Below are 21358 nucleotides of genomic sequence, written 5' to 3' on the forward strand. Positions count from 1 at the left end.
TCTCTCTCCTCACCATGAACGGTTACGAGTTTGTTAACGTGGCGCGGATACGTCCGGACACGCCGACCTGCCCCAAGAAACTAAACCTCCTAGTTCTCCAGAAGTTTTTCGAAGCTAATGGGATCGTGGGGGTCACCAAGGTAGAACGTCTAAAGCTCCATGGTGACATCAAGATCACCTTCGTCGAGAAGGGCATGCCCGCACAGCTCGCGGAGATCCCAGACATCAACGGCATTCCTTTTAAAATGTTTGCCTACATGTGGGACAACTTGAAGCTGGGTGTAATCTCCCACGCCGAAATTGCCCACATGGACAAAGCAGAGCTGAGTGAGCTCCTCAAGGAGCAGCAGCTCCAAGTTGTGAAGAAGCTGTCCGACACCACTGCCCTCATCGGACACCACTCCACCCTACCCAAGGAAGCTCAACTGGCGTGGGTAACTGTGCCAGTCAAGCCCTACTGCAGACCGAAACGGTGTTACAAATGCCAGCACTATGGACACACTGTAAACAAGTGTGAGGCGCAGGAAGACACCTGCTCCATGTGTGGCAGCCCTGGACACCGCTACACGGTCTGCCCCAACACAGAGAAAAAATGCGCTGCCTGTGGTGGCCCACACTCCTCCGCCGACCGGACCTGTCCCAGATGGAAGGAGGAATGCAGGGTAGCCAAGGCTCGTCTTGAGAAAAAACTGAGCTACAAAGAGGCCCTCCTTGCTGTACGCTCCCAAGAAAAGAAAAAACCAGCAGTAAAGAAAAACCAAGAAAAGAAAACTCAACAGAAGCTGCCCACCACACAGAACCAAGAACACCACGTGGCCCGTGGTGCTGAAGCCCACGCGGCCCGTGGTGCTGAAGCCCACGAGGTCAACCTCACCCTCTCTGACTTCTTCCACACCTATGAGGACTTAATACACGAGGAAGACGAACAAGAAGACCCAAACACAAACGAATGGACACTCCAAGAGAGCAAGAAGAGAAGGAGAGTGAGAAGAAAATCGACATCAAGCTAAGAAGACCAAGACATCCCCTCCACACAAGAAACCAAAACACAATCAAGCCGACCAAGCACTGAACATCCATTGCCCAACCCAACACGCACCTGACGCTTGACCTGACGCTAGCCTGGCTTTGTCTTGTCGCCTCCCTGCCGCGTCCAGGCGAGTTGCTGTTGCTGCCTCCATCTTATAATCCCTCACGCAAGCGGTGTTTAGCCACTGCATCTGTTCTCTCCTCCTAAAATTCACTTCAATCCTCCCTTTATTCTTCTCCTGAACCTCCTTCCCCCCTGTCACTAGCATTTTTCGATCGATCGCTGTACGCTGACTTCTCCCACACGACTACGATGAACTCCCGGACCACAAAAATCCAAACCAAACCCAATCCTCCCCTAACACCTCAGACTCCCAAGAATAAAATGGCAGCCCATCCCCCCACAGAACTAGTAGTCAAGACCCCTAGACCTCAGTTGGGAGTTGTAGGGGAGAGGAGCCACTACAATACCTTCAAACTTACCCACACACTCTCAAATTGTATGATTAAACACCATGTATGACAAACATGGCGAAGAGGATGAAAGTAAATAAGTATAAAACTTACTGGCTCGGACTATGACAAAAATAGTTAATCTTGAAATAATAATAATTTTTCTTTGATTAAGTTTCGACTCGTTTTCCATGAGTAATAATGAGTTATATTTTGGTTTAGTTTACCCAAATCGTTCTCTTCAGTATTTAGGTTTTCTCTGATTAGAACACTTTCAGTATCAGGTGAATGTGTGTGTGACAGTTGAGCTTCCTTATTAGATATTCGTTGATCAAAAGTCAAAACAAAACAAAGAAGTGAAAATTTGTCGCCTTATTCTCCTATTGACATGACTGTTGGAAGGAGAATTAGAAGAATTTTAGGCAGCTGATCATTCTGGTGTTAGTGAAACAGGAGTCCGTGGTTTTAACATATACAGTAATGTTTATCTTCAGAATTAATCTTACCTTTGATATGTCACTTTAATAATGAAGTGGTTGGTAAAGTTGCAGCTTAATTATGCTTGATGATTAATTAAAATAAATGAAATATAGGTATTATTTTAAGTTTCGGTCATCCAAGGAATCATAGGACCATGGCAGATTTATTTGATGATTACAGTAAATATTTCAACTTACGACATTACCTCCAAAATAATGACTATCCAAGAAGGCGAAGGTGTAGAAGAGAGTGACCAACAGAAGGAATTGTCTGAATTGGTTGAAATTTTGTCTACACTATGATATTAAACACAAAAATGTAATAAAACCTGACCTAACATACCCAACCTACGGGCGTTTTTGGTCAGGCTGTATAGGTTTTATGCATTGTCGTTTCCATTTCTGTGCTTAATATAATGTTATTAGCATTATATAAAAAAAATAAATACAAAATAATGCATAGAACATAATAAAACTGGCCCTTACCTGGGCATGTTACAGTAGGTAAGTCGATAAATAAAATCACAGGAAAAATGTCCCGCCATTTATGCATTGACAACTCAATATTATATATATGATGGCATTGCACATAAGTTGGGTTAGGTTTTATTCTGTGCCTTTTATGTGACTTTTTTGTGATTTTCCTGGATTCTGTTGGTCAGGTACTCTTAGGTACTGTGTTTTAATATCATATTAGTGTAACGAAAATTTTTCAACCAATTCGGACAATTCCCTCTCGTGATCTTCTCTTCCACCTTCTACAAATATTGAAAGATAACATAACCTATATCCAAAGTCCAAATAGCAAAATATAACTTTCTATAGCAAATGCAAATGTCAGTAACCAATCATAACCTAATAATTTTAGGTGCCAAGGAAAAATTAGAGTCAGATTACTCAAAAGCAATTAAATGTTTGTGTGTGTTTAACTCAACATTCTTCCTCACCTTTACAGCTCTGCCCAGTTTGCCAGAAAACACTGATCAATTTATGGTTTGACCTACTTTGACTCTCAGGTTGAGCAATGTGTTTTTCCAATGGTTTAGATAATTTTAAGACATTTTTCTTGACGTTTCCCGCAAATGACTTAAATATACCAGGATCCAAGGGGGTGGAGCCACTCTAGTTGGGAGATTAGGTTAGGTTAGGTAATTTTGGAACTATTTGTAGAAACGTCATAGAAAAGTGTCTTAAAATGTCTAAACCACGGGAAAACACATTGCTCAACTAAAGAGCTGTGGTTGAAATTGAAAACCTACAAAATTAAAGCTGACACACTTTTTTTTTGGTAGTGGTAGTGGGTCACATCTCCATAAATAAACATCATCAATAAAAATAAGGTACAAAATATATGTACAGCAGCCATATACAAAACGTCATTTGGGTTACTGTTTAGTGAAGGAACAGGCAACTTAGTTAGGCTTTGACGAGAGTTATCCACGGCCATGGAACCTAACCCCCCTATATCCTAGAAGATGACCACTGGGTTTTTCATCATATAACAAATTCTTTAATTATTACTTCCTTCCTTTTACAGTTAGCATATAAAAATCAAACCTTTACTTAATTTCAGTGATTTAAAAAACAAAAACATTTTATTTAAATCAAACAACCCTGCTTTAGAACTTTATTTTTGAAATTTTACCATAAAATATAAATATTTGTTTTTGCTAGTGTGTACTGTGTATCTAAAATTGAAAAATGTCAGTTTTGAAAGAGGTGAGTGTTGAGTGTTGTCGGAGTTTTGACTCATAGTTCTAGGAAGGGGGGCTGGGTTAACTAGCTACCGAATTAAAAAAATCTCTATAAATGAAAGCTTATTTCTTCCCTCAACACTAACTTAAAGCAGATGGAGAAGTTGCACATAATTTAGTTCAATACAGTACAGTCTCTTTTTTTTTTCTCCATTTTTTGTCTATTGTCTATGATTCAATTTTGTATTTCCACACCTATTTTTTTTCTCCTGGTTTCATATGTTGTACTGTTTGTTGTCATTTATTCTTCTCAATATTAGTTCTTCCTCCTTATATACACATAATAATAATAATAATAATAATACACTAATAATAAATACCCGATATGTAAAATCATCGTACAAGTTTATACTTGCCTTGTCTTGCGTATTGACATTGCTTGTGGTAGCTATTAAGTTAAGTGTATTTGCTGTATAGACCAGTGCAAGTATACAACATATAACAGTATATATGGACTGTGGACAAGGATAATATATTATAGGGGGTCCTCGTTATAAGTGCACCCAGTCCTCGCTTAACGTTGTCCCAGACAACGTTGTTTCATTATAATGTTGCTACTCTTTAGGTACCCCATGATTCCGACAACTTTGTTTTACGACCCAACTGATTCATTATAAACAACATGACTAGGCTTGTCATCTTCATCTTGGCTCGCTATGTCGCATGAGCGTCACAGCGTCCCTGCTTTTCTCCCAGTCATGCCTCAAGGCCATTATAGATACTGTTACTGTAACCATTTGAATTGGCTCCCAAGTGCCCATCAAGTGTTAGTAATGATAGTGTTGTGAAGAAGCAATGCAAGACCATTAGCCTTGCTACGAAAATGGAGGTTTTAAACTGTTTTGAGAAAGGTGAACGTGCTGGATGTTGGTGTAGCGTTAGGTCTAACCCCCACAACAGTGTGTACTATCCCTTGAATTTATGTATACAGGTACTCCTCGACTTACGACCACCCGGACATACAACCGCCGTAGTAGTATAAAATATTTTTCAAATTACGTATTTTCGAGTCCTGACGTTAGTGATTGCGCTGTGTACTGACAAAATTTTTGTTTGTAATTCCCTTCAAAATGGCTGGCAAGAGTAAAAGTGAGAGTTCTCGTGGTGCTGAGAAGAAAAAGAGACCCATTTTCGAATTAATATGTATTATTTTCGACTTACGACCTGGTCGTCAGTCCGGAACCCCGTCGTAAGTCGAGGAGTGACTGTATATGTGATGTATTTTATGGGGCAAAGGGAGGCTGGGGAACGTAACTAGCGTATTTTATCTATTTCTTATGGGGAAAATTCATTCCGTTAATGTTGTGTTTTTCAAGAACGTGACCACGACGTTAAGCGAGGACTGGGTGTTAATACCCTGTACAGGGTAGGAGCTAGAAAAAGCCACTGGTAATGAAACCACTTATAAAGGGGAATTAATTCCCATAAGAATTAGTGGGAATAGGGTCTAATGAGGACCATCACATTGTTAGTGACACTCATAAGTTTAATTTGATAACATTTAGCATTTACATATACGTATACCTTAGAAACATTTGTTAAATATTTGATTACACATTATTTTATGAAATTTTATAACTTTGCAACTTATTTAAGGTAATTAAAGTTGTTTTGGGTCAGTGTTTTGACACTACGCAAGCTACCTAACCACACTATTGCATGCACACTTCAGTGAAAGTGGTTCACTGAGACACGCTCACCACTTTTCGTACAACATGTAACTTTTAATTTCACGTCCATTCCATAGCTACTCCACTTCATTTTAGCCACGACACCACCTTGCTTCAGTTTGGATTTGATGTCTACAAAAATAGTCCACCAATGTCACCAGATACAACAAAGTTGATAATTATAGTTCTTGGAGCACCTCAAAATAATGCCTGTGGACACAGGTGACTGGTACTGCTCATGCTCTGTGGGCGAGAAGGATGAACTTTAAGGGAATGGGAGACGGGCGGGAATTTCAATCGCTCAAACACTTGTGCTCTCAAAGATTGACGGATTTCAGCCTTAGAATCCTCTTAGCTGCGGGGCTTTTTACGTGTAGGTCGACAATTAATTGAGCACTTAAGTGCAAAACCACTTATAATAAAGTGTACTGTACCTAGAGAGTGCAGGTATACAACAATAGTAGTGGTGTAAACAGGAAGGCAGCCATCAAATGCTGGTTTCCAGTACAATACAGCACTGTTTTAATTATCTGATATTCTTCCACAAACTACTTTTATTGTACATTCACATAATTGATCACACCTTATGGTGAATGTATGTAATCATAGTATAATTTTTCAAAAAAATTAATTTTTCTTCTTGTAGGTGTTAACAATGAACCCAGCAAGTCTTCGTCATGCGTGTGGGTGGCGCATAGCACGCACCTTGTTGACCACAGTCAGGCAACTGTCGATCACAAAGCAACATGACAGGGTAAGACTTCATACCTTAAAACATGGAGTGACAGTGTACAGTATACAGAAAATGTTCCTTCAGTTTAATACCACATTTTATATTGTATATTAAGTCGTCTTCTTCCCACATTATTTGTGGGTGCACAAGGTTTGAAACCCAAGTCCTGGTAATTCTCAAATAGGCTTGCTATGTTGGCACCTGTGTCAGTCAGTTGAGAACCCCTGGAGAAGACCACTGTACTGTGCAGTACTGTCTTTGATCATATGTTTGTGTGTGGGTTGATCCTCTGTATCTTGCAGTCAGAGTTGAACATGTTAAGGAAAAATTATTAAAAATGTTTTTGTTTTCAGAATAGACTGGTGGGTATCTTGGCTTGGTTTAGGGAGCAGTATGATGGCATTGTATTCTCTAAGGTCATGCAGAATCATCTGTACAAAGGTCTCATCTCAGGCATGCGGAGCTTATATAATCCTCCAGTTCACTTCACAACAATATTGGTGCTCTGTCCTAACGTGATAATAGATCAGGTAAGAAAATTTGGGGTTTTGCATGACCAAGCGAAACTATTGGTACAGCTATTTTATTACACACTAGACAATTAGGATGGTCCAAAGGTATGAACATTTTATTTCCTATTTTCCTCAAGTCTGCCCTTATTTCATATGACCATCAAAATTTCATGTAATTTAAATTAGCTACTCCTCGACTTACGACCTACTCGACTTACGACCACCCAGACATACAACCGCCTCAGTCGTGCCACAATTTTGTAAAATTAAGTATTTTCGAGTCCCGACGTTAGTGATTGCGCTGTGTACTGACAAAATTTTCATTTGTAATTCACTTTAAAATGGCTGGCAAGCTTAAAAGTGAGAGTTTTGTGGTGCTGAGAAGAAAAAGAGACACCCATTTTAGGTTTTCTATGTATTATTTAAGCATTTTCGACTTACGACCAATTCGACTTACGGCCTGGATTTGGGTCCCTAACCCCGTTGTAAGTCGAGGAGCAGCTGTACTGTATTTAGGGGTTGCTAGAATATGAATATAGTTTTATAAAGAAAAAATTGCATACAGTCAGTTCTGCTATAACGCGATAGTTGTGTTCTTGTAAAACATCATGTTATAGAAATTCGCATAATAGAAATAACAGAGCTTATGGAGAAAATAGGGTTAGGTGCAGATTACTCCAAATCGAAAACAAATTTCGTAGTTAGCCTAACACAAAGGATAGCACAGTCTAAATAAATGTTACATTCATATCTAATAATGAAATCATACAGTAAATGTTACACTTTACCTTGAAAAAATATGAATATAACTTGATGGGGGAGAAGGTTGATGTTGAGGCTGAGGAGTCATGAAACATCAAGCTTTTCTTCAAGTGTTATAGCCTTTCTTTTACGATCACCACCGGAAATGCGATCACCAGAACGCTTCCTGGAGATATTCTTCTTTTCCATAGTCACAAAATTGGAGAAACAGTAATCAGAATTCACTGAGGACGCTTAAAAACTTCACACTTGTTTCAAACTGAAAGTGTGGAGTAAACAGAGTGCGCGGGTCTAAAACGCTATGTATTTTGTTTTTCTCTCTTATTTAAAATTTTACAATTTACATATACAGTCAACCCTCACTTTACGCAGTCCCACATTCCGCGTTTCTACGTTTACGCGGTGCCCTGCCAGAACCCAGGATGCTCACATTCCGCGGTGGGTGTACCCCTTTACACGGGTGAAGTATAATTTTTTTATTTAGCTCATAAAATTCATACAAATTACCCGGCCAGAATATAATTTACATTGCTGGAATTCTTACAATTTGATGATCATTTTGAATATAAACATCATAGATTTTGCATTAGACATACAAATTTTAGATGTAATGATTGCTCTGAGTAAATATGTTATCTTTTGTGAAAAATATATGACATTTATATTCAAAATATTCCTGGTCTTTCAAGGAATCCAGCAATGTCAATTATATTATCCTAACTTTAGTTTGAGGTATTATTTATTACTATACCTCGTTTTCCCCCCAAAATTTCTCAGAGGGAAGAGCCGGCAGTGTAGTGTGAGAAGAGGGGGAGGGAGTTGTGTCCATTATTTGAATGGACATTAACTTGGCGACTGTATTTCTCTATTTCTCTTAAGTATTAATTGTGTGCATGTACCATCATAAAATTAAGATGTTATTTTTACTAGAACATAGGTATTGTGTTGGAAAAAGTGGAGTTTGGGGGTCAGCTGGTCTCTATTTCATTTAATCCCATATGTTATGTTATTCACTTTACGCGTTTCTCACTTTCCGCGGTACCCTGTGGGTTACATTAACCGCGTAAAGTGAGGGTTGACTGTACTGTACAGGTATACTGTATACATAAATATTACATAAATTATTTCTGCAATTGTTCACAAACAAAACATATAAATCAATTGAACATGTGATGTCGAACGTGAACTGTAAACACTGCATAACCCAGCGCCAAGCCACAACACTGTACAGTACACTTTAAACGCTACGTATTTAGTTTTTCTTTTATTTAAATTTTTACAATTTACATATACAGTATATATAAGTAAATTGTAATTTACATATTTTTCATATTATGCTACAGCGCCCACAAAACATGAGAAACGTTTGAGTCCCCCAGTAGAGATGTCCGTTCTCTATCCACTACCGGATGTCTTAGTCCTCCGTTTTCTTTTCGTGTACTCACTCAGGGACTCAAGTATTTCTGTATATAACACAGGATGATAAGGGAATTTTAAATTATGAGTGAATGAATTTATTATACAGTGATCAATTAACACAGTTTTGATGTGTTTAAGTAGTATTCAGGCGCCTTCAGCCTAGTAATGTTACGACATTCGTATCACTCATTGTAAACCACGAATTCCACCCATACAGAGAGAGAGAGAGAGAGGCCAAGCGCTCTATTTACATCACACACACATATATATTACAGACCGTATATCTCGGCCTATTTTATAATTGCAGTCATGTACTGAATATTCTATGTAAAAAATACAAATTTTAAATGAATTATTTATAGTGTGGTCGACTTCCTACACAAAGACGGGCTATAAATAGCCTTCTTATCTCCTCTCCATCTATTACCCTCTGTTCTCAGAGAGAAGGTCTTGGTAAATAACTCTTGTTTGTTTATTTTCATTGTTTGTCTAATTTATCATGTTGTATCAAAGTAATATTACTAAAAGTTGTAGGCAGCTACCAAACAGGGAGATACTACCGCCCGGGAAGATATTGGAAGCATAATGTACAGTATTGTCTAATGGTAGATCCTACTTCCATATGGCATCACGAAAATTGTGACCAAGTCTTAGGTTGCTGATCTATCTTTCTGCCTCATTTACACACAATTGCAGAGTTTCAATTGTTTCTCTTCCTTTGACAACACAACATACATACAATATAATTTTTCTCACCTTTGATCTTTTTTCCTTTTTGCATTTATTTATGGTTGGTTATTTAAAATAAGGCCAATTCACTTAAAGTATTGGCACCGGCTGGTGTACACTAGTGACTCACTTAAGCGTAAGTTATTTAACTGGAACTAATGTCGGTGTGAGTAAAATATTTCCATTTACTTGAAATAGATTTGCCGATTTATTTGTTCATTTATTTATTTATAATATACTGTAATATATTAAATATACTGCAAGTATTTTCTTTAATTTATATACTTGTTTTGCGAAAAAGGGAGGCTACCATTATACCTGGTAGGTGAAGTTGACCAGACATTTATGGTGATCATTAAGGACCAAACTCCGAATCCATGACGTGACTTCTGTTCATCATTTATATCCTAAATTTACCACTGTCGGTAGTTTCAAGAATTAACGCAGTCATTTACTGAATATTCTTTGTAAAAAAATAAATTTTAAATGAATTATTTATAGGAGATAAGTATTATGATCAGTAAATATACAGATACTGTATGCATTACTGACCCCCTCCGAACACAAGGACGGCTAAAAATAGCCACAGGCGGTCACAGTTAAGGTCACGTTCCCTTTCTTGTCACTGGCAAATGGGAGGGTGGTGATGATACCAGCTGTGTTTATTACCGGGGTATATTGTTCTTTTACGGTATGTTAAACAGGTTTATAAAACATTTTTATTATTTTAATATACCGGTAATCTTCATTTTAATCCAGCTTCCCAAACGTAAGTTTCAGTATAAAATAATTAGTGGTAGGACCTTGTGAGTGGTTTACTGTATACATAAATATTACATAAATTATTTCTGCAATTCTTCACAAACAAAACACATAACTCAATTGAACATGTGATGACCAACGTGAACTGTAAACACTGCATAACCCCGCGCCAAGTCATAACAACATAACAACTGTTCGAGTGGAATCGCGTTAGAGCAAACGAGTTCGTGTTTTACAAATATTGTTCCTCTATTCATCAATCGCGTTAGAGCCAATTCGCGTTGTCAAAACACGCGTTATAGCAGAACTCACTGTAATTCTTATTTATTAATAAACTAAAGCACTAACAACCTATTTGATCAGTTTGTACAGAAAATAATAGTAAAAATGAATGACTGGGCTCTTAACCCCTACGCTCCGGGCTAGGGTGGCGCCGGCCATACCCCCACGCGGGGTAAAAGAAGAAAAGTAAAATTTTCCAAAAATAATTTTTAACCTTTATAAATGATAAAACAATAAAAAAGACATAAGCAAAACCATATATTGTCCCTCTAGAAACTGCCGTGGCGCCTCGGTGATAAAGGGAAATAACCGGAGTTTTTTTTACGTCGAGCGCTCGCGGTCAATACACACATATGGGTCATTTTTCCACTTGCCTTTGTGTCCGAGATGGCCAATAATGTATATATTTACTGATCATAATATTTACTTCCTATAAATAATTTAGAATTTGTTTTTATAATTATTTTTCATAATAAGTTCTTGGCCACACAGTCTGTCGCCAGCTGTCTGGCTGTCTTTGTGTTTGGTATAGTGATTAATGCATAAAATAATAATAATTCCACAAATAAATACATTCATAACATAATCATAGCATTATTTTCCAGTAATTCTACCCTACAACACAACTACTGTACACTAATTTTAGCTATATTACTTTGATACAACATGATAAAATGGACAAACAATGAAAATGAAACAATTAAAAGTAGGTAATTACGTTCAGGAAGCTTCCCTGTGGCCGAGGTGTTGCGTGACAGGCAAATAGTCACACGGGAACCTGATAACCTGCGCTGTGCATTTAAACAGTGGTGGCTAAATCATTTCTTGGACCTTTTATTGCCATTGGTGCTTCATGCCAGTATATTGCATAAATGACTGTAATGAACAAGCACATTTCCTGCAAGTTGTTCTCCTTCCATACAGTTAATTTACATTGTCTTCTGAATAAGAAAATCTTGGAGAAATAGATGGCTCAAGCCATCCACCTGGCCTGATAATTGGCATATGGTGCTCTGAAATAAATGCCATCAGATATACTACCACCATGGGAGATTAAACACAAATGGAGAAGCTCCATGTAATAGTCCTCTCTAAAGAAGTTACTGTTCTGGAGAGCCTCAGTGTAGAATTCAATAAGTTCATGTCACCTACTATTGGTATGAGGAGTTCTGGTAACTACATCATTGTACTGTTTCTTGTTTATGTTTGGCCATTGGTTTTTTAAAACATTTGAATTGTTTTAGTTACTTTATGCTCATAGCCCTGTGTATATTCTGATATTTTCATGTTAAAGCCTTTTTTTTTGCTCTTTCACAGAATGATATGGATCAAGAACAACTCTGATTCTTCATTTATTCATTTTCACTAACATATTCTAAACTTACCCACATCAAACAAATTAATTTGACATTTCAGCAACATAGTATACAAGGTGTTCCACAAGTAATTTTTACCAACCTCTTATTTCTTTGCCGGTAGCAGGATTGCTTTATTGGAGACTGGGAGTCCAGCTCCTTAGAGGCCAAATTATAACAATTTGAGTGTCAGGTGTAAGAAGACAAGGAGAGAGATAAACTGACCTTTGGATCATCCTGTTCTTGTTACGCTCTACAACATTATTACTTCTGTGGTGATTGAATTAAGATATGCACTTTTGCATCATGAATCTACTAGACTCCATTTTGATGTTGCACTGAGCTACTTCTGTAGAACCTTGTAGGCACATGTGTTACTCTTATACATATTGTTTCCAGTTCCCAGGTACAGTACTTATTGTGAAGTTAAACATACAGTTGAACTCTCACTAACGAAACTCTAGAATTCTTTGTAAAGAATTTCTGGAATCATTACTAAATAACTCCTTTCTTTGTCGCCAAAGAATTCCCTAAACTTGAATCAGAGTTCTAAGTCCTTTAGAGTCTCTGGAGGTATTCTTTGTTTATATGTTGGTTTGCTCCATGTCATCTTATTTTTCATGCATTGTTTGGTCTTAGATTCCTGTCGTCAGTGACCTCACAGAATGCTCGCCCCCTCTGCATATCAACTTAGAAGAATGTCAGGTAATTTTAGAGGTGTTTGCTGAGCTTCAGAAGAAGTGGACTAGTATGAAGAACTTGCAAAAAGATGTTAACAAAGAGGAGTCCTATGTGCTTCCTACCAAGTCACTGGTACTTGAGGGCGTGTACTTTCAAGATCCAGAGTTTCTTCCACTCTTGTTCAGAGAAATACCAAATCTTTGTCACATTGAACTTCAGGTAGGACGATAGATACAGTTACCTGTTTGAAATTTTTGATACTAAATGAGGATGTAAAGTAGGATTGTAAAAGCATCCCCCCCATGTTGACCCATTTCTTCCTGAACTGTAATAGGTATCTCCTGGAATCTTTTCATAATAAAATCAGTTTTTTGGTAATATTGTACAGTACTGTACAGTATTTTTCTTCTTTCATCAAATTTCATCTTTCTAAATCTTCCCCATATTTATATGTTTTTTCACCTTTTGAAATAATCCATATATGAACATAGTTATAGTGATACCTTGGTAAGTTCTTTATTATTATTATTATTATTATTAAATTTTTGTCCTCTGGGCCCCGATGTGGGTCAGTGACCTGGGCCCAGGTGGGCTAATCCCCGTAAAAAAAATATATATAGACAGTATATCAGAATCCTTGTAGGACTAGTGCTAAGTCGCCACATTACTGTGAATGTGGAAAAAAAATCATGGTTAATATTCTGTAGTTGCCCTGCATGGAACTCATATTGATTCTCATACTGTACTGTATAAGGAGATAAAGTAAAAAAACATTACCGGTATAGCATTCCTGTCTTTTGGAGTTAATTTGACTTTTCTATTTCTCTTAAACATAGTACAAGTTCTTGCTCAGTCAATCATTACTTTCTTGTCGAGATCATGCTCTTCAATAATATCAGTTAAGTATTTCTCAACAATTTCTGAGGTTTCTCCTGGCTGAGACTTAAAGTCAATTAGTTTCACTTGAGCCCCTCTTTATGGCTGAAAGAAGTGAATTAAAACAGGAAACTCCTAGATGTTCCCATGGTTCCTTGCACCAGTTAAAAATGCTACACAATGATCATCTGTCAACTGTTTTTCTAATTTTTTTTTTTACAGCAAATGGTGTAAATACATTTGTAACACTTGCTTTGCACTTTGTTCTAGCACATTTAAATTCTGGTTCAAAGTACGTTTTAAAATTTTTTGATGCACAGTCAGTAGATTGAAAGATTTGGTTCTCCCTGACTGTATGGTATGCCCACAGCCACTCTGCTGCAGCCACTTCTAAATCCTTATTGCTAGGCATCACACTTTTAAAATAATCAGTAACTGTACTTTATTAGATGAAGCACTGACAGCAGACTTATGTTTATGTGCTTAGAGGCTTAGTAATATTAATTCCACCATGTGCAATGCTAAATTCACTCCTATATTTCTCACACCATACATCACTTTCAGTTGTTTTTGTAATAAATGGGTATTTAGATTGCTGGTGTGCAATAAATTAACACTTTCTTTAAGACAATTTTGCAATCACTTCTCGTGTTTACACACACACCATGCCTACTGCCCCAATGCTAAGGTGACTAAACCAACACTATCATTATACTGTTCATAGTTGCCATTTTTACGAAATTTTCCGCTGCCAATAGTTAAAATTGACAATGTTTGAAAGAATACAGTATTATCAAGAATTAGAATTGATTGTGAAAGTTTTTATGCACAAAAAGCATCCCATTAAATTTTAATTTTCGATAATTCCAAGGCTTACAAACATCAGAAATTTACACTATCAATGGCAGAAAATTGCTAAAATGGCAACTATGGCTGCTGACCCTGCAGTCAATGTGTACACATATACTCCTGGTATGGACTAGTTATCAAAAAGACAGTCAGACTCCACCAAGGGAAATATACAGTCAATACTAAACACTTGTTCTAGAAAGTAATGCAGCACATTTTCAGGATGACTTGAGAAAGCGGGACTGTCCTGTCAAAAATCGGGACTCTGGTCAGTTTAGATGTTCCCCTCCTCCCTATGTTCAAAATGCTTACTGACACTTAAGGTGCCAAGTATCCATGTCCCCCCCAATGATTGTAATCCTTAATAATATTTTTGGCCCCATCTGCCAATTTCACCTCTCATCCCTGTGGTCCTAATCTGTGTCAGAGTTAGAGATAGTCAGGACTTGCCTTTGATGAACAATACTGACTGCTTGATATGGGCCCTGCTCTGTCCTCAAATTTAAAATGTGACCCGACATTTCTTAATTACTGATACTTTTGTGATGTTTTGGACAGAGAGAAGTGTCTGCATTCTTGATTAAGGAATTGTCTTTACTAGTCTGTCATTGTATAATATTATTGAAATGTAAAGTCTGCAATCTTGAGGTGACTTGGTGACTTCAAGGTTCCTATGTAATATGTTAATAGTGTAGTTTAAATTTGTATACGGGGTCCCCGGATTACGAACGGGTTCCGTTCTTAAGTTGGAAATGTACGTAAGTCGGAACACGTGCTACGTGCATACCATATTTACAGAAAAATTTTAAAATCCCACTACAGTATATCATAGTCAAGTCCTTATATACACCTAAAGTCACCTAATTTAAGAGAAAAGACAAAATAGAATGACAAAATACAGTTAATGAAAGTAAAAACTAAGTCATCAAGTAAATAAAATACTGTACTGTAAATTAGAAGTTTAACCCCGTACGTATCGGCGGGTCTTTGTAAGTCGGACGTTCGTAAGTTGGGAGTCACCTGCAGTGTAATTGGAATACAATTGTCATCACTTATAGATTATTGAAACATTTATGTAAAAGTTTCTACATTTTTGCCATTCAAGTGTTCTCATTGTGAGTTTGTCAGAGTTCTTCAGTTAATTTTCTTTTACATTTAAATTTAACTTTGAATTATGCTTGAATTAATTGTTTGTTTTTTTCAAAAAATTTAAATGGTGTTTTGAGTTACAGTATATTATTGTTTACAGTACAATGCAACCCCTCGTGTCCTGAAGGCCTTGAGCAGACATTGTCATCATCTGGAGTCCCTCTGCCTCCTGGGGCCAAAGATGGAAGTCTTAGTCGAGAATGATATCTATTCCATCCTTTTTGGTATACCACCAAATTCTTATAATAGCTTTACATCTTGTATACTCCAAAAATTTTCAGACGAGAAAGAATTCAGGGAACAGTTTGTGCTGCAGTTTCCAAACTTGAGTAAACTGGACCTTGATGAGTTGTATTTTGAGAAGATTGTGTTACTTGATGTATACACTCTTGCCCTCCTCCTACAGCCCAAACTATTATCCTTTGGAAGGCATACTGGTGGACTAACAAAAAGTGTAATTTCAAATTATATTGAGCTCTGGAAAATTGCGAATGAAATCCCAGTTTCTTACATCAGCATCTATTTAAAAAAAGCAAAATTTGTTGATAGTGTGCGTGGAGTGCCAGAAGATCCAGAGATGGAATTGCAGTATATGGAAGAAATATTGCCAATGTTCAAGTCTTTAGAATCTGTTGAGCTGCAGAAAATGCATTGGAAGCAGAATCATGTGGCAAAATTTTGTCGAATGTTTGCCGACCGGATTAATGCAATCTCATTAAGTGACGTGCCAGTGAAGGATATATTTTGCCTCGGTAATATCTCTCATCTACAAGTAACATACAGAGGACCATATTATTTTGAGACGATAAACATTATCTTGGATAACCTTCCAAACCTGTTAACTCTGAGTATTCATTCCTTGCTCCGAGAATACCTTCAGGACAATAATGAAATTGGTATAGAACAAGGAAATGCATGGGATGAACTACAGCACATTCCGGAAGACCACGTATTTGATGAAATAGAGAATGAAGAACTAGAAGGATTTCTTGGGCAAATTAATGAACAGTTAAATGCAAATGTAGAGGCTAATCCTGTAAATCTACCACGTTTACGTGCCCCAGCACTTTACAGACCTGACAAACCTGTACGCAGACATAAAAAGCCCAAGTATAAAGTTCATCATAAATTAGCAACCTTGCGTATCGCTTCTTTGTGTGAGGCAGCTAAGGATCCCTCAGAGGTGAGTGACATGTAAAGGTTTTTCAATGACTGGAGATGGTACTACTACTACTTCTTATTTGTATGGATATGAAATAATGTACTGTATTATATAATGAATGGGAATTAAGGGAATGAATTTTTTCTCAAAAATGAAAAAAAAAAGGTATTTTGTGATACTGTACAGTACAGGTATCCCTGGAGCTACAAATGGGTTAGGCTAAAAAAATACATAAATAAAAAATTGTCAAGTGAATTTTTGTATTTTAAATAAATGAACAAATGGGGAAAAAATAGGGCTAGATTCATCAATTACAAAAATTCCCCAATATCATTCCCCAAAACACAAAATTGGTTCACAAACAAGAAAAAACTTAACTAACTAATGGTAAATAGTACATAACTACAGTACTCTAATTTACTGCCTAACACTTGAAAAAAAAAAATCAAATAAAATAACGTTTAACTTTGGTACATTACCTTATGGGAGGACGTAACACTCACAACACACCAAGAGCAGAGCAGCTCTCTTTGTTCATCTCACTCACTCAGTCAGCGCCAAGTGTTCTCTGTTTACCCTGAACACCTTCCAACACCACCCACACACCTTCCAACACCACCCACACACCTTCCAACACCACCCACACACCCTCCAAGAACACCCACACACCCTCCAACAACACCCACACACCCTAACACCACTCACACACTCTCCAACACCACCCTACTACTATGAGCTATTAAAGATGTCAGCTCTGGGGTGACTCTAGAGGCTGATACCAGACTGGCAGGGCTGTCCACTGATGTTGCACATGTGGAGGGCTACACCTAGTGCGGGAAGGGTGGCAGTAGTATATTTCCTGCACTGGCGCTTGTCTGCCTCGGTATGCAGTCAGGCTAACTCAAAATTATTGACACCTCTACTGGTATTCCTCCAAGCGTTACAGTGTGGAGCAATCATCTCCCAGGTGAGGGGGTGAGGGTCGTTAGGGGATTGTAAAGTAGCTGATTTGGTGGTCTATTGTCGTCCACGTGGGTAACATGGCCAGTCCAACATAGTTGTTCATATAGTAACTGAATGAAAAAGATACTATAAAAGAAGTTATGTTCATATACCCAAAATTATGAATTGTGAAATAACCATACAGTACTATAACTCCTACCTCAGCATGGTAGGGAGAGCACTATGGGGATGTGGCTGACTTCTGGGGTGGTGCTATTTGAATTTTTGCTTAGACCCAAATTCATATAAGTGGGGGAAGCTTTTGTATCTGGAAATAGTGGTGTCAGTTTAAGAAATTATATTAAATTTTCATATCTCGGAAGTTCGTATCTTGAGGGATACCTGTACCATATTTATGAATTACTACTACAGTATTTAGTGTATACAGTGCATACTCAGTTTCCCATTACACCAAGTTGTAAGGTGGCCAGTACATAAATATCTTCCATGTGCAATAGTTGTGGTATTAATGTCTCAGTTATTTTTTGTGGTTTACTGTGTAGTTTTCTATGAGGAATAAGGTTCAGTAATTATTTCAATGTGTGCAATTAAAGTTATAAAAGCCAAAAAGACTATTGGAAGATCTGACTGTCTTGATACTGATGGTTGAAGCCCCCAAAAAGTTATCAGAAATTAATTATTAGATGAGTTGATAGACATAGTGATGTATAAATTATAGATGGGTTTTGTTAGTGGAGAGTTTATTGGTTGAATAATTGGGTTCTCACATGAGTTTAAGCACTGTGTGTTTCCTATTATTCTGTTCTCATCCTATAAACTCAGTGGAAAGTGGAAACTTTTTTTGTTTTACCAATAAGGCTTTTTTTCCATTTCCACACACTCAGTACAGTAAGCCCTTGGATTTGCACAAGGATAGGAATCCAGAGCATTTGTGTAACATAAGTTAACCCATCACAGTGGGCACTTAAATTGGGTACAATTTTTTAAAGGGTATTAAATCCCTGGATAATCATGTACGTACTGTACAAACACCATTCACTTCATTCAGATTTATTCTTGTAGTTGTTACCTTATTCCAAACTACACTGTGGCATTTATTTGAACTGCCTGTTTCTCCAGGTTTTCCTCAAACGTCTTCTAAAGCAATTACCAAACCTTCAACGTCTTTGTCTGGGAACGTGGTTGGGGGCACTGAGCCGAAGGATGGAATGTTTGACATGCACAGGCAATGCTTTGGTTAATGTCATCACAGACCAAACACGAAACGAACCCCTCCTTACTCATCTTAAACAGGTACTGCAAGTGTCTTCATTTTCTTCTCTCATTTATTTTATTTATTTTTTCATTAAGCCAGAGTATGCTTTATGAGTACAGTGGTCCCTCGGTTAACGAACACAATTCGTTCCAGAAGGTCGTTCGTTAACCGAAACCATTGTTTCAATGGGATTTTGGGTAATTGGTTCCAGCTCACCGAAAATTACATACAAACTAAAAATAAATGCAGTAAAGTACTGTACACTTACTTTGAGGTGTGCATGTAGAGGCTCCTGGTTGATGATGAGAATTAGAATGGGGGTGGAGGAGAAGGGAGAAGAGAAGGCATTGGGGTGGAAGAAAAGTCACCCCATGCCGCCATTTCACCCATAAAATTTTAGTTCACTTGGTGTAATTCAAGATTATTTTCTTTAAATCAACACTGCTGCATTATATATTGTCAATATGTAAAATAAACTTCAGAATGACCAATAATTGTACTGTAAAAATGTAAAAATAGTTTATGTTCAAGAGAGTCTCAAGCAAGAAGCTTCCTCCACTGAGCAGGAACACACACACTGACGCCATTTTGGGTGTGTTGAGTGGCTGTTTGGCGCACTAAAAACTAGTTCCCTGTATTTCAATTATGTTAAATAATTGTTTGACTAAAAACTTTAATATAAGACTTGGGAATATTGCATAGTACAACCTTCTTGATATTTACTCAAATGGTAACGAATTTAAGCCCTAAAACCGATTACTATATTGGCAGACTAATACTACAGCTGGTGAGCAGGCAAAAACGTGTTGGGAAAAATTCGTAAGGAATTCGTGAACCAAAATTTTTTCGTTAACCAAAGTGAAGAATCTTATAGAAGGTAATTCGTTAACCAAGGTGTTCGTTAACCGAGGGATCACTGTACGGTGTAAGGGGTGATGTTTGGTTTAAGAGTACGGTGTAAGGGGCGGTGTTTGGTTTAAGAGTACGGTGTAGGGGGCGGTGTTTGATTTCAGAATACGGTGTAAGGGGCGGTGTTTGGTTTAAGAGTACGGTGTAATGGGTGGTGTTTGGTTTAATTGGTTTAAGAGTATGATGTAAGGGGCGGTGTTTGGTTTAAGAGTACGGTGTAAGGGGTGGTGTTTGGTTTGAGTACGGTGTAAGGGGTGGTGTTTGGTTTAAGAGTAAGGTGCAAGGGGCGGTGTTTGGTTTAAGAGTACGGCGATTTGAAAGTCTCTATGTATTGCTGAGACCTTTCAAATCTCTGCACTTTGAACTTACTGTAACTTCCTTGTTTTCCTGCTTATTATTTCCGTATTATATTTACTCCTTGAGATAACTCTCATTATTTTTATATGTTATTTATTTACACACTTTATGTGAAGCAACATGAGAAATTTCTAGTTTAATACAGTGCTTGGAGGTGTAGAGATGGCATGTTGACTGGAGTGATTAGGGAAATTGTGAAGGGAGGGGAGTCATACCTGAGAGAAAGTTTATCACCAGTAGAAACAGATTGTGGTGTTTGTTGGGTATGTAGATATTTTAATTACTTACCTGTAATTTTATATTTTCAGTACAAACGATCAGTTAGATTTCAAGAATTAATTGTTAACTTCATGTTAACAGTACAGTAGAAGTATACCTTGCTATATGTCAGACTTAAGTTCATAAGAAGTGCAACATTAAGTAATGTAAATAAGGTTATGTTCCTGGCAACATTTCTGATCAAAATTTTCTCATGAAATTATTACGGTAAATACCATACACTGCTCCCTTGTTTAACACATTTTTGTTTAACATGGACCCGACCAAACACTTTTTTTTTTTATTATTATTATTATTATTATTATTATTGTTATTATTATTATTATTATTATTATTATTATTATTATTATTATTATTATTATTATTATTATTATTATTATTATTATTATTATTACTACTACTACTACTACTACTACTGCTACTACTTTTTTTTTTTTTTTAAATAAACGTAACCTCCAGCCTCCCCCAATAGCCACACCTTCGCCACCATTTATTTACCTTAATATTAAATATCCTAATACATAAGAACCTATCCTACTACTACTACTACTACTCCGGGTTAAGACCACTTGAACATGTTTTAGTTTTAGTTTAACAAATTTATTGACAAATCTTGGAGTACCTCAGTTTGCCTATTCTGAGTAATTCAGTCAGGTTTTGACACTGAGGGTTAGCCAGGCTAACACGGGAAAAATTGGCCGAACACGGTCATTTAGAACACATTTTGTGTGGGGCCAGGAGTTAAGTGATGTCAACAAATCATTTGCTAGCATCAAAATGCCATAAATATGGTTTTAACTCACTTTAAACAAATGATATTAAACAAATATGATGGCAATTGGAAGATTGATGCTGGGGAGGGGACATACAGAGGGATTCAGCAGTTTTGGGCATTCTATAGTTACCTAAAGTATTTTGCCACTGTTACATTCATATCTT

The 21358-nt window shown here is 37.2% G+C and overlaps 1 protein-coding gene across 2 annotated transcripts; it reads left to right on the forward strand.

Moving 5' to 3' along the window:
* Positions 1-1768: 1768 nt before the first annotated feature.
* Positions 1769-18912, forward strand: LOC121855990 (the record flags this gene model as incomplete). Of its 2 annotated transcripts, none has more annotated exon segments than XM_042351214.1 (6): positions 1769-1922; positions 6032-6139; positions 6472-6648; positions 12579-12839; positions 15595-16677; positions 18739-18912. In XM_042351214.1, coding segments are annotated over 5 exon segments (1794 nt in total), but the record flags the coding sequence as incomplete, so codon positions are not given.
* Between the last annotated feature and the right edge of the window lie 2446 nt (positions 18913-21358).

The sequence above is a fragment of the Homarus americanus genome, unplaced genomic scaffold (assembly GCF_018991925.1).
Source record: "Homarus americanus isolate GMGI-L3 unplaced genomic scaffold, GMGI_Hamer_2.0 scaffold19117, whole genome shotgun sequence".
Classification (NCBI taxonomy): domain Eukaryota; kingdom Metazoa; phylum Arthropoda; class Malacostraca; order Decapoda; family Nephropidae; genus Homarus; species Homarus americanus.